The 12096-nt window shown below is 38.2% G+C and overlaps 1 protein-coding gene across 2 annotated transcripts in view; it reads right to left on the reverse strand.

Annotated features, from left to right (window-relative positions):
• Positions 1-12096, reverse strand: part of NEBL (nebulette) — a 244932-nt gene that overhangs the window by 84087 nt on the left and 148749 nt on the right. Inside the window, exons 1-2 of one of the 2 annotated variants that reach the window (XM_056484450.1) lie at positions 4111-4194; positions 3944-4015 (exon numbers count right to left, since the gene is read on the reverse strand). The exons of the other annotated variant lie outside the window; for it this stretch is intronic. Of the exons in view, the coding sequence (XP_056340425.1) occupies positions 3944-4015; positions 4111-4182 (144 nt within the window). The 5' untranslated portion in view covers positions 4183-4194. Of the gene's footprint in view, positions 1-3943; positions 4016-4110; positions 4195-12096 lie in introns of those variants that run through there. 2 annotated transcript variants of the gene reach the window in all.

Consider the following 12096-nt stretch of genomic DNA (forward strand, 5'->3'; position numbering starts at 1 on the left):
AAGTAGATTGCTCCTCACCACAAAATAGACTGTAAAAGTTGAGCAGATCTGGTAAGCCTTGTGAAAAAAAAAAAAAATTGCAAATGATGGCCTGGAGCCCTACTCTTTCAATATACTTCTGAAGTTCAATAGCTCACTAAAGGCTCAATTTTTTGTAGTTCTCTCCAGATCCTTTCCTTCTCTCTGACTCATCATAAAACTAACTCTGATCACGGCACAACTATTCAGTAAAGTGGATTAAAATTCCTAGACAACCACCAAAACAGTAAGGTTCAAGCTGCAATTTTTCTTAATGGATATTATATAGGAACTTTATAAAACAAGGGCCTCCAAGCTTTAAGCTGAAGCTTCCTGGTTCATCAAGAAAACTCATCTCACCCATGGCCTGTTCCATCAATCCTTTTCGGGGGGAAACACAGAAGGGAGACTGGGCTAAAGGAAAGACTCCAGTGGTAACACCATAATTCAAGCATCCATCATTCCTTTTACTCAGGGACACATTCTCATCTAACTTTAGTATTAATATACTCAAAAAACTATTCTTAATAATCTAAACATCAATGGTGCAAACATGTCAACAGCCATCACGCCAAGATCCATTGTAGAACTGTCATATCTAAAATATTCACTTATGTTTAGAAAAACAACAAAATGTCTGAACCTTCTTATCTAGCTTTTATGCTAGAACAAAAGGGAACATCCTCCCACTAAGGACTTACATTCCAAACCTACATTTCTGAACTTATAACCTCGTATAAGACTAAGAACTGTGTCAGACCACAGATCCATCTAATACAGAATGCCTTCTCTGTGGTCATAGGAATCTAGAGAAAAGCAAGAGAAAAGGGCAGACATGCAGTATTAGAAATCTCCAGCAATTTCAAACCCAAGGTCCTCTTGAGTAAGAGGTTGGGACTAGTACTGGTGAGTCCAAGGGAACAGCTGCACCCAGAATTAGGTAGCCAAAACTCTGTTAGTTTGGCACAGTGCTTCCACTTTTGGCTCTAGGTCTTTTTCAACTTTGCTTTATAACAGAGACATCCTAAAGCAAAGTTGGACTCTGTGCAAGGACATAAAAATGGCAAGCAGATCTATTTTTGCTTTAGAGGAAAAGTAGTGCTGGTACCACTCATTTCCAAAATTCAGCAGAATCTTCAGAAGGCAATGTCTGCCATTCTACCAAAAAGGATTATGACAGTTTGGTCAATTACCTTCTATAATTGTTCCCATCTCTGCTTATAACAGTACTGACAACATCACACCACATAATCAAAATAAAGAAGAGACAAAAATACACAACAAGCAAATGGACAAGCTCAGTTTCAATGTGGAAGAGAAAAGGCCTGGAGAGGAGGGCAATTCATATAAATCAAACACACATGACAGCTTTGAAAACATCTGTGGAATAAAATTTCATAATAGAGGGAGATTAAATGGAATGACTGTCGAGAGAAACAATCCAGGGGGTATCACAGCCACAGAACAAACATCTGCCAACCTCAAATGAAATTGGGAATTTTCTCAAGAACAGGAGCACATAAACACTTCACAACTCCCCCTGCATACAGCTCAAGGCTGGCAATTACAGATTCATTAAGGGCTGCCAGTGTAAAACTTTTACAAAACCATACTGCCAAATTAGAGTCAGTCTGCAAAGAATGCAGGGCAAGCATAATACAAGCCCAGTATCTCAGGCATGTGCACTCCTGGCTCTGCATTCTGATGGGGGAGTTGTGCTGACAGCTCCACCATCAGAAAAGGACATCACCCAGTCTCGTGGTCAGCAAGGACACAGGCTGCTCCTCCAAGGTCACCCGAGGGACAAACTGCAAGCGCCGTAAAACCACTGTACAAATAAAATGTGCAAATGTGCACCAATCATAAATCCACACAAAAATACTACGTGCAAAGGTTCATGCTAAAAAGGAGAAGGAATTTATAAAAAGTTCTGAATGTCAACAAGTCAAAAAACCGAAGGTAAGATGTCAACTCTGTGCAATTTATTGGTCTCTACACTGAAATGTGCAGGGTGAGGAATTTATACCCAGGCACAAAGGACTTCACTAGTCATAAATTCTTCCATTACAGCAAAAAATTCTGGGAAATAAAATTCATATTCTATGCATATTCCATTCAAGCCAATGAAGAAAATCCTACTGATTTCATCAGAGGTTGAATAAAGGCCCAAAGCTGGATGTTATTTTTAAACACAGAGCCTCTTTTTTGAAATTAGATTGGTCTGGACCATTATATATTGTTCTTGCTTTGAAAGCATTAATAACACTTTGCTTTTATGCCTGACATATCTCAAGGAAAATCTAACACACTTGCAGCCTAAACGCATCACAAGTTTTCAGCAAAAGCCCACATCCCTGAACCATTATAAGCCTGGCATGGCTTAGCTATTCACCTTAGCTCTCAAGCCCCTGCAGAAAATCCAAGAAAATACATCCACTCTATTTATCCATTAATTAAGAGCCACAGCCAACATTACTCCTAATGGGTACAGAGTAATAATTCCCTTTCAGTTAAAGATTTCTTAAGCATTTTTCACTAAGTTTTTGTATTCAAGAACACTGACCATGTTTAGAAAGAAGCTGCATAAATGCAATAAATGTATATTGGGCCATATAAGTGCTTCAGGTCCATTTTCATTTTTGCCTTTGACAGGCACTTAATGCACCATATACCCTTTTTTCCCCACAGAAAGCATGTATATATCTATCAGTAAAAATATTATTAATCTCTCCTACTTCCTAAAGTAGTTTAAAAAGGAGCCATCTTGGTAGCTTCTCTTAGGATCTATCCAATTTGCAGTGCTCTTTCTGTGAAAATTGAAGGGGATGGTGTATGGACAAGAGAAAAGAGCAAACTTTGACCTTGTCAAGTCACACTTTCAAGCCAGCACTGTAACACTTTACACATCCCAGACACTGTTCTTCTGAGTTAAATATTCTTTTCTGATACACAACCCCTAAAAATTTATACCTAAAATGTAGATTCTGTATGTTCTATTCCCATTAAATCAACAGCCCAAACCTAAATATCAGATTACAACACAAGTCAGACACCATATTTTGGCTTCTTTAGCACATTTGTTGAGGCAAGTCACTCTCTCCTCAGAATGGTCTCCTCTCCTTTAGCCAGCTTTCTCACAAGAGAAATATCACTCTTTACATCCATGTACCCATGAAGGGACAAAGCTACTATTCAGACACACTGTCCCAGAGAGAAACAAAAAAAAAATTTCCATCAAAGTAAATCTGACCCTGTTACGTTGAAGCAATCAGATCTACTCCAATTTAAAATGTCTTGTACTCAATCTATGATGTTTATATAATGTTTATATAACTGATCCACAGTTATAAAAATCTATAGTAGCTAAATCAAGAATTAGCTAGCTAAATATTTTTAAAAGATGTTCTAGCATTTCAGTGGATTTGTCCTATAAGCATAGTCAATAACAATATGCTGAGCAGTTTTGGACTTCTATCAGTACAGAACAAAAAAATATAGCATTTAAAATTTATGGTTTATTGTTAACTTCCCTCCTCACAGCTTCCTCCTTACTGGAACCCAGTTTTGTACAAACCAATTAAGCTGCATGGGAGTGGGCTACAACCAGAAAAATACCACATTTTCCTGATGAAAGCAGCCAAGGTGTTCCTATGGCAGACCCTGTGCCTGAGACCCACATTTTGAAAAACTCCTTTCTAGGGCCTGGGCTTTGTGCCATCCAAGTGCTCTGAAAAGTTCATTCTCCTGTGGCAGATAATTTAGGGTACCAGAGTAATCTCTGCTTTTCTATTATTTTGTCTGCTTTTATTATTTAAACCTTGGATGGGCACATGCTATGCTGCACATATTTGAGAAAATATGTATCATAAAGGCATTTGAAAAAAGAAATGGAAATATGAGGATACAAATAGTAACCATCACTTACATCACTTATTAATTCACTGCATTTTCTGGCCAGTTCCATATTTTTGTCCTCAATAACAGGCTTGAGGAAGATCTGAAAGAGAAAGGTAATCATTACAGATTTATTGTCCTAAAGAGTAAAAACAGAAGGAAACGTGTTCTTTGCAAAACTATTGGGGTATAACTCACCTTTTCTTCTTCTTCTTCTTCCCAATCCCCATTTCCATCCTCCCTGAGATCCTGAATGGCAGACACTCGCATTTTAATACTTTGTGGGAAACAATGAAAACTCTTAAAAGGTTCAGTGCTGCAGGAAACAGCTCAGACCCTCCAGCAAGCCTGGAATCAATGCTCCATTTGTGTCCTCCACTGCACTTAACCCTACCACAGCTCCTTCCTTATTTAGGCAGCACTTGACAGTCTTTATCTGAACAATTCTGAGTGAGTGAACTGAAAGGCAATGCAGATGGCCTTGCTGGCTATCACTCACAGCAGAGCTAATGCTTTCCTACTGATAAAATATAATTAAATGACCTATCCTCAGCAACTATTTTTAAAATTACTGTGAACACAAAATACTGTGATGCAGTTAATTTGTAACATAAGTAATTTAGTAAAATCAACAGGATTGAAAGGGGAACATTGACTCTAACTTTATGGGAAAACTGCCCAATTGTAAGATTCAAGGCCTCAGTGACTCCAAAATCAGCTATCACAAAACTTTATTTTACCGTCCCAACAATAATGCTTCCTGTTTAAAAAAACACACTATTCTCATTTTCCAGTAGATGTAACTGCTAGTATATTTTTTCAGAATTACTTCTTTTCCACAAAGCTTATAGAATTCCTTAAATTCTTTCCATAATCATGTCAGCTGCAGGTTAAACCTCTGCATGCATAGACACAGACAAGTCTGTATTACAAGTACACATGGCTATGTATTCACACAAACAAGTATGGTTCTTCACTCTTAAGCACTGTCATAGTCTGTAGTCTGAAAACCAACCTTTTTCAGTATGAAGTCCTCACTCCAGCTGCAATGAAACTGAAAAATATTCTCATGTTCATGGGTGCAGTGACAGTGTTTACTTCTGCAAAACAAGCAGGAACATTTGACAAGATGAATTGGAGAAACCAGCATTTTAATTTCATTTTCTTTCTAAACTGTAGCTTGTATATTTCTCATTTTGTAGAGGTTTGATTTTGAACTTCATCTAGCAAAGTCATTCACCACTATGCAGCTTTGCAATCAGACAAAGATATAAGGAACCCATGCTCTTAAAAACTACTCTTTAAAGAATTTTAAGTACGTGTGCTCAAACACAATGTCCAGAGTTTATTTAAAAGCACAGATTTCCATAGAAAAATAACCATTTCAAAGATGAGAAAAAATACAGCGTTTGATTTAGTTAAGCTCTAAAATTTGGAAAAATTAAGTATTAAGAACAAAGGCAGGAACAGCTTTCAGTTTAAACCAAGAGAGAACTCTTTATACATTAATAGTACAGAAAGCTTCAAGCTTTTATATTCCACTCTCAAGTATAAGCCCCTAAAGTTCAGGTTTGAACCTTCAATGTTGCTGAAGTTCTGATTTAAACCTGAAGTCTAGTTTTTTGCATAGGTGAGAATTACCTGTGATATATGCTGACTGCTTTTGGAGTTCAGGATGCTTCATCCTGGTGGAAACAAATGGTTTACTCTTATGAGTATTCACAGTAAAAGATCTCTTTTCAAGATTATGGCTACAGCAAATATGTTCCTAAACAACAGACTCATGCATGATTTTAAGGACCACACCATAAGGAGACAGAGTACTTATAAAAGTGTCAGACAGAAGTGCAGCATTAAGGTTTCAGGATTTTTGTGATAATATTGCCAATACTGTATTATTTCAGTGCAGGTAATTTCCTTTTCCTTCCTACAATTAATAGATTTTTTTAAGTGGAGACACTGAAAAATATTTAAGAGTGCATAGAAAAGTTATTTGTAGCTGAAAATTTTGCTGAACATAGGGAAATTTTTTGCTATTTTTTGCATTGGAAAGCAAATATGGTTAAAATTACAACACCAAAGCTGTTTGTGTTTTGGGGTAAAAGGGAGATGTTTGGCTTTGTAACATGCTTTTAACATTATATCTGGTGAGTTTTCAGCAGCTGGACAGACCAAAATTTATATATTTATTCTGGTTTTCCTGCAATAGCTTCTTCATAATCAAAATCTAAGAGATCACTTTTGGTCAGCTGTGAAGTGATCAGGCAGTTGGACTACAGAGTCACTGGAAGTCCCTTCCAGCTGAACTATTCTACTCCATTCCATTCTAATTTATTCTACTATCTGTAACAGCTTTGATACAATTCATTTTTTCTCATGTTTGCATGATCTGGGTCAGGCATAACTAAGCATTCAAATGCCTTGTGCCACATGTAACTCTCATAACACAAGGATTACAAGACATCTGCTATATGTCATCCTGCTAAAGAAAAATATAATACTATGTACAAAGGGAGTAAGGGGAAAAAATCGCAGAATCAACTAACCATACACAAGTTACTCAACACAAGTAGTCCAAGTTTTCACATAATAGATGCAGTAAAATACTATATGACACAGAAACCTGTCTCTTTTTTTTTCACCTCCCTCAAAACACTGAATACTATCAGAAAACACTCACTGTGCAATAAAGCCTGCAAGTTCAATATATCCAGATATAATTCAGGGAAGGATTTGTTAGGAGCATTAACAGTTGCATTGTTTAGAAGTGCATTATGACTCAATTAGCAGCCTGCAAGTCAAGAATCACAGAAAGGCTTGGGTGGGAAGGGACTCAGGATAATCCAGTTCAAGGGGACAGCTGCCACCCACTAGATCAGACTGCTCAGAGCCCCATCCAACCTGGACTTGGTTCAAGTGGCCTTGAACACTCACAGGCATGGCAAAAATGCTTTAGCTACTTCCATAGGAGGCAATAAATAATCTAGAAGCAGAAGGAATGTTTGGCCTTGCAAATGTGTATGCACATTTCCAATATTTTTCAAATTACTATAAAAATATTAAATCTAATCTGAATAAAGACCTAAAATGCTGAGCTTTTACATCCCCAAAACAATTACAAACTATGTTGTACTAAAGATTACTTTTCACCTACAAAACCTTCAGTTTTACCAAAACCTTCAAACTGACAGTTCTGAATCATTTTCTGCTATGTATAATGGAATAATCCATAATCTTGTGTTCTGGCATGAAACAGCACAGATTAAGCAAAATCCAATTGTACAGAATTTTAAGAAAATGCAGTAATGGAGTGCTAAGATGTGAATCCACAACACTTATATGCACACAGGGCATGGCAAAAATTAGAATTTCGTATTGCTTTATAGATACCTTAAAATGTGTACAAATGGATTATCCAGGGAAGTACCCAATGTGCACTAATTCAAATTTTGTAAGAAAATGCTGCATAGCTCCACATGTCTACTTCCATACATACTCAAGGATATTTCACATCTTTGATCAAATTTAGTCCATAGTGTTTACAAAAGCACTGTACTGCAACATGCAACGTTTGCTTGTGCTATGAAAGGAGACATTTCAGTGTCCCAACACCCAGAGGCATCATTCTGTGTCAGAGCACTATTTTTTGTGACACAACATTACTCAAGTGCTAGATGTAAACATGTCTGCTGAGGAGACACAAGAGAAGGAACACGGGGCATAAACAAGCCCAAATCCCCGAGTGGGAGCTGGCCCAGGGTGTGGATAGCTCAGGTGCACAGCTGGGCAGATTTCCCACTTTGATCACACATCTGGCCAGAACCCCACCATCTCCTTGTCCCTTTATCAGTATTTCAAGCAATACATTTGGGAATCATTAGCCCAGAAAGTTAAAAGGCTTCACCTTGCTTCAGGCCCTGATACACATAACAACTTAGTGATTTTCAGTTCCAGCCCTGAACAAACAATACCTCTGGACTTCTATGGCATAATCCCTAAAAGCCTTCTGATATATACAGTATTTATAGGCACTGCTGGGCTGAAAGGACTAGTCTACCACTTCGCAGAACAGCAGAACCCATGTTTGCTCTGGTAAAGATACCAGAAATCTCACAATCTCAAACTTATTTAATGGAGAGTTTTTCATTGCAGCCTTGAACACAGACTGCAAATTAAGAACCAAGGTATTACAGCTGGAAACCTGCACAGCACTATACTGAGATCATGTATATTATGAATATACTCCTTTCAATTCTGGACTGAAGCCCTAAAAAAAACAGAGGTTGTCCTTTAGCTATTCTGTTTCAAATCACTTAAAAATCAATCCACAGACATCCCTGAAGTTAAAATTCTGTTCTTACTGGACACACACAGACATCACTGAAATAGCTACAATTAATTCAACACAACACAAATGGTGGTGTCTTTTCAAAAGCACACAAGGCATTTTTAAGTGCTGAGACTTAAACACTTCTCATTTCTGGAAGTACTCATACTGAAAAGTCCTAGAAGCCCTGCATAAGGAAGTTCATAGTTAGGCTATCAGCACCACAATCACAAACACAAAAATGCAAGGAATCCCAGCCTGCCAGTTTTAACCTTGATGGACATGAAAAACCAATTCACATTAACTAGAGAAATTCAACAGATGACTTTAAATAGAGAAAAAAACTTCCCCACGAGTTTGATCTGGCAGATCATTAACAATGCACTCATCAACAGCACTTAAAAACCTGCAAATACCTTATGGCTCTGAGCTGGGATTTTCATTCAGTAAAAGTTCTTTCATTTAATGTTTTGGTAAAACTGAGAGTGGCAGTGATCTTTTTAAGGACAAATACAAATGAAATGTTAGAATTCTGACTTTTGAAGCCCAGAAAACCTAATGAATTTTCAGTGCCTAATAGATAAAGAAACAGACTTTTTCTGTAAAGTCACATTCTCAGACATTGTCTAGCCTAACTGGGTTTTGAAGTCAGAACATTTCAGATGTCTGTATGTTTCACATAGAAATTAGTTTCACATAAAAACACTCAATCTAATCTAGATATCAGAAGCCATGTGACCTGAGTTAATAAACTCTTTCCCATACAACTCATTATCCTGAGAAATGAACTCATTCAGAAGGGAGAGTATTTATCAGGCCACAAGATTGTGCCATGCAGATAGTCTTAGCTGTGATGAGGAACAATACATTAAAATAAACCAAAATAAGCCATTAAAATAACCCCAAAACAAGCCATTAAAATAACTCCAAAACCTCCACTGCACTTTTCTACCAATATTAGTATTTGCCTACTGTGTTTACACAAAACTTTTTAAGCCTCAAAACAGTATTTTCTAGGTGGGATACACATTTTTATCTATATTTGCCTGACTTTTTATTTGTCAAGAAATGAAATCCTCAACAATGAAGGAATCAGGTGTTTCCACCTCCTCAAAATTTTCATTTTAACCAGAAGCCTGAAAATCTATCCCTCCTACAGCTCCTTCTGCAAGCTGATGGATCAGGAGCTGAGATGCCACATTTGACTGCACTGCAGTGTTTAACCCACTCCACCTGCCTGCTGTGGCATTTCCCTTTCTTGTCATAAAGCCCTTGTCTCCTCACTCAGGTGTCCACCTAGCAGAGCTAACAGCTCTGGGGCAGAGCAGATGAGCTCTTCAGCACTCCCAGCTCCTACCAGCGCATCACAACCATCAATAGTCCCAATATTTTATCCTATTACCTACAAAATGCAGAGCCCAAAACTCCCAAAACTGCATGGCCAAGAGCCCACAGCTCTTGGTACCCTGTAACCAGTGGGGGACAATGAAGACCCAAGCTTTCCCTCTGCCCTGCAACTTGTGGCTGCTCTACAAAAGATGGCTAGAAAACAAAATTATCACCAGACTGGGTTACTGTGTGAGGTATCCATAAAAGCAAAATCACATTCAGCAGAAGAGGGAGTTACAGCTTTTCTCTTAATGCAGAAAAGTTTGGCTAAAAGATCAAAGTTCCAAAGTTCACAAAATTTTCATTTTATCCAAAACTAAATCCTTTGAAAGAAAGAGACAGGAATTTATAAAGTTTGGACATTTTATTTTTCTATAAATCCTAGCTAAAATCATTAATAATTGTAGGTGAAAGGTATGAAGCCAGTAAGAAAAAAGTTCCATTTTGCCTCAATAAATCCAAAAAAACTAAGTGTATCTCCTCCTATGATTATACATTCATATACAGCTTACTGAAATCTGAAATAATAGAAAATATGCATTTATTTTATATAGAGATTCTTAGTTCTTAGCCATACAGATCAGGCATATTTACTTGCCAGGAATTTTTCTTGTAGCATTATTGAATTCAACTGCCTGAACTGACAGAACTGGAGCAGGAAAAGAAAGTTCCACATTTCCTATAAATTTAATTTTCAGCCTATAACCCTCATTTAATGAATGGATTTTTCTAGAAACTAAAGCCACAGTGGCTTATTTTACTTGTATTTGAGTTTTTTCTTCTTCATATTTTATGTATTTTAGTATTCCTGATACTGTAACTGTCTGAACAGAACAATACCAACATCGTAAGTAACTAACATCTTTTAAAAAAACTTTAAAATTTTACTATTCTGGAATACTTCATGTTACTGTGATTCTCAGGTAAGTTAAATTTGCATCAAATTGCTACAGACAGTCAACTCCAGCACAAAATCTGCATTCTTCATTGGCAGTTATTTAAAATAATAGCCTTAAAATTTCAGAAGAGTCTTAGAAAACTCCTCAAAAAATGAAACTAAACAGGCCAGGAGGAGAAAAGAAATTTAATTAATACTTTTGAGGAAATGGAAGTCACTTGTTCAATGATGAAAAATGTACCTAAATAACTTCATTTTTTTTCAGAGAAATAATTTCAAATAATAAATACTTGATGCAGAAGCTATATTTTGAAGTAACTCCAGACACTAAAAGATAAAAATAAACCTTTCCTTATGCAAAACATACAGCAGTTCCATTGTGCTTAAAATTACCAATTCTTAAATCTCATTTGGAGGTGGCAGGAGGGGAAAATTACCGTTTATTTTTTTCTATTTTGTGAATTGTGCCCATCATAAGATTTTAATAAGAAAACAGGTTACACATACTTTGTGTCCAGGAGTGCTTAAATCTGGATTGTCACAGTCAAGCTTCTCTTTCAGCCTACTGTTCCATGCACACCAGGTTAAGACAATACACAAGATCTGTGCTATGAATTTAGCACTGAATTCAAAAACAAAGCACATAATATATAAAATCCACATTCAGAAAAGATCCACAGTTTTCGGGACAGAGAGTTTATAAAGACTGATGGATATCTCATTCTTTCCTAAGAAGCTGCTGTCAAAAAAGTCTACTTAATTAGAGTGAATATTAATTTTTAAATGCTTATAATAGGCTACAATGGATTAGGAAATAAAACTGTTAATAGCCCTGTACTGAAAATAACCTTTTAACAGAGAACCCTGTGTAAGAGTCCATCTAAGAGCCTCTCGTTTGTTCTGCCCAACGACCCTCGCCTGAGCCCTAAAGAACTGCAGTTTAAAGGTGCTGGCCAGGGAAAGAGAAGAATGCCAAGTGACTGTTCTCAGTTGGTGCCCATCCCAACCAAGGGCGATCTGCTCCCTCAGGTGTGAGAACAATGGACTGGTCATGGTATGTTGCTCTTACGCAGGCTACTTGCTGCAGGACTGATCACAAGGACTGATGGTGTGCCTGGAGCTGCCATGGTGCGCTGCTCCTACACAGGCTGTGGGCCTGGAGCTTGCCATGGTGCGCTGCTCCTACGCAGGCTGTGGGCCTGGAGCTTGCCATGGTGCACTGCTCCTACACAGGCTGTGGGCCTGGAGCTGCCATGATGCACTTCTCCTACACAGGCTGTGGGCCTGGAGCTTGCCATGGTGCGCTGCCCCTACGCAGGCTGTGTGCCTAGAGCTTGCCATGGTGCGCTGCTCCTACGCAGGCTGTGGGCCTGGAGCTGCCATGGTGCACTGCTCCTACGCAGGCTGTGGGCCTGGAGCTGCCATGATGCGCTGCTCCTACGCAGGCTGTGTGCCTGGAGCTGCCATGGTGCGCTGCTCCTACACAGGCTGTGTGCCTGGAGCTGCCATGGTGCGCTGCTCCTACGCAGGCTGTGGGCCTGGAGCTTGCCATGGTGCATTGCTCCTACAC

This window comes from Oenanthe melanoleuca, chromosome 2, assembly GCF_029582105.1.
Source record: "Oenanthe melanoleuca isolate GR-GAL-2019-014 chromosome 2, OMel1.0, whole genome shotgun sequence".
NCBI lineage: Eukaryota > Metazoa > Chordata > Aves > Passeriformes > Muscicapidae > Oenanthe > Oenanthe melanoleuca.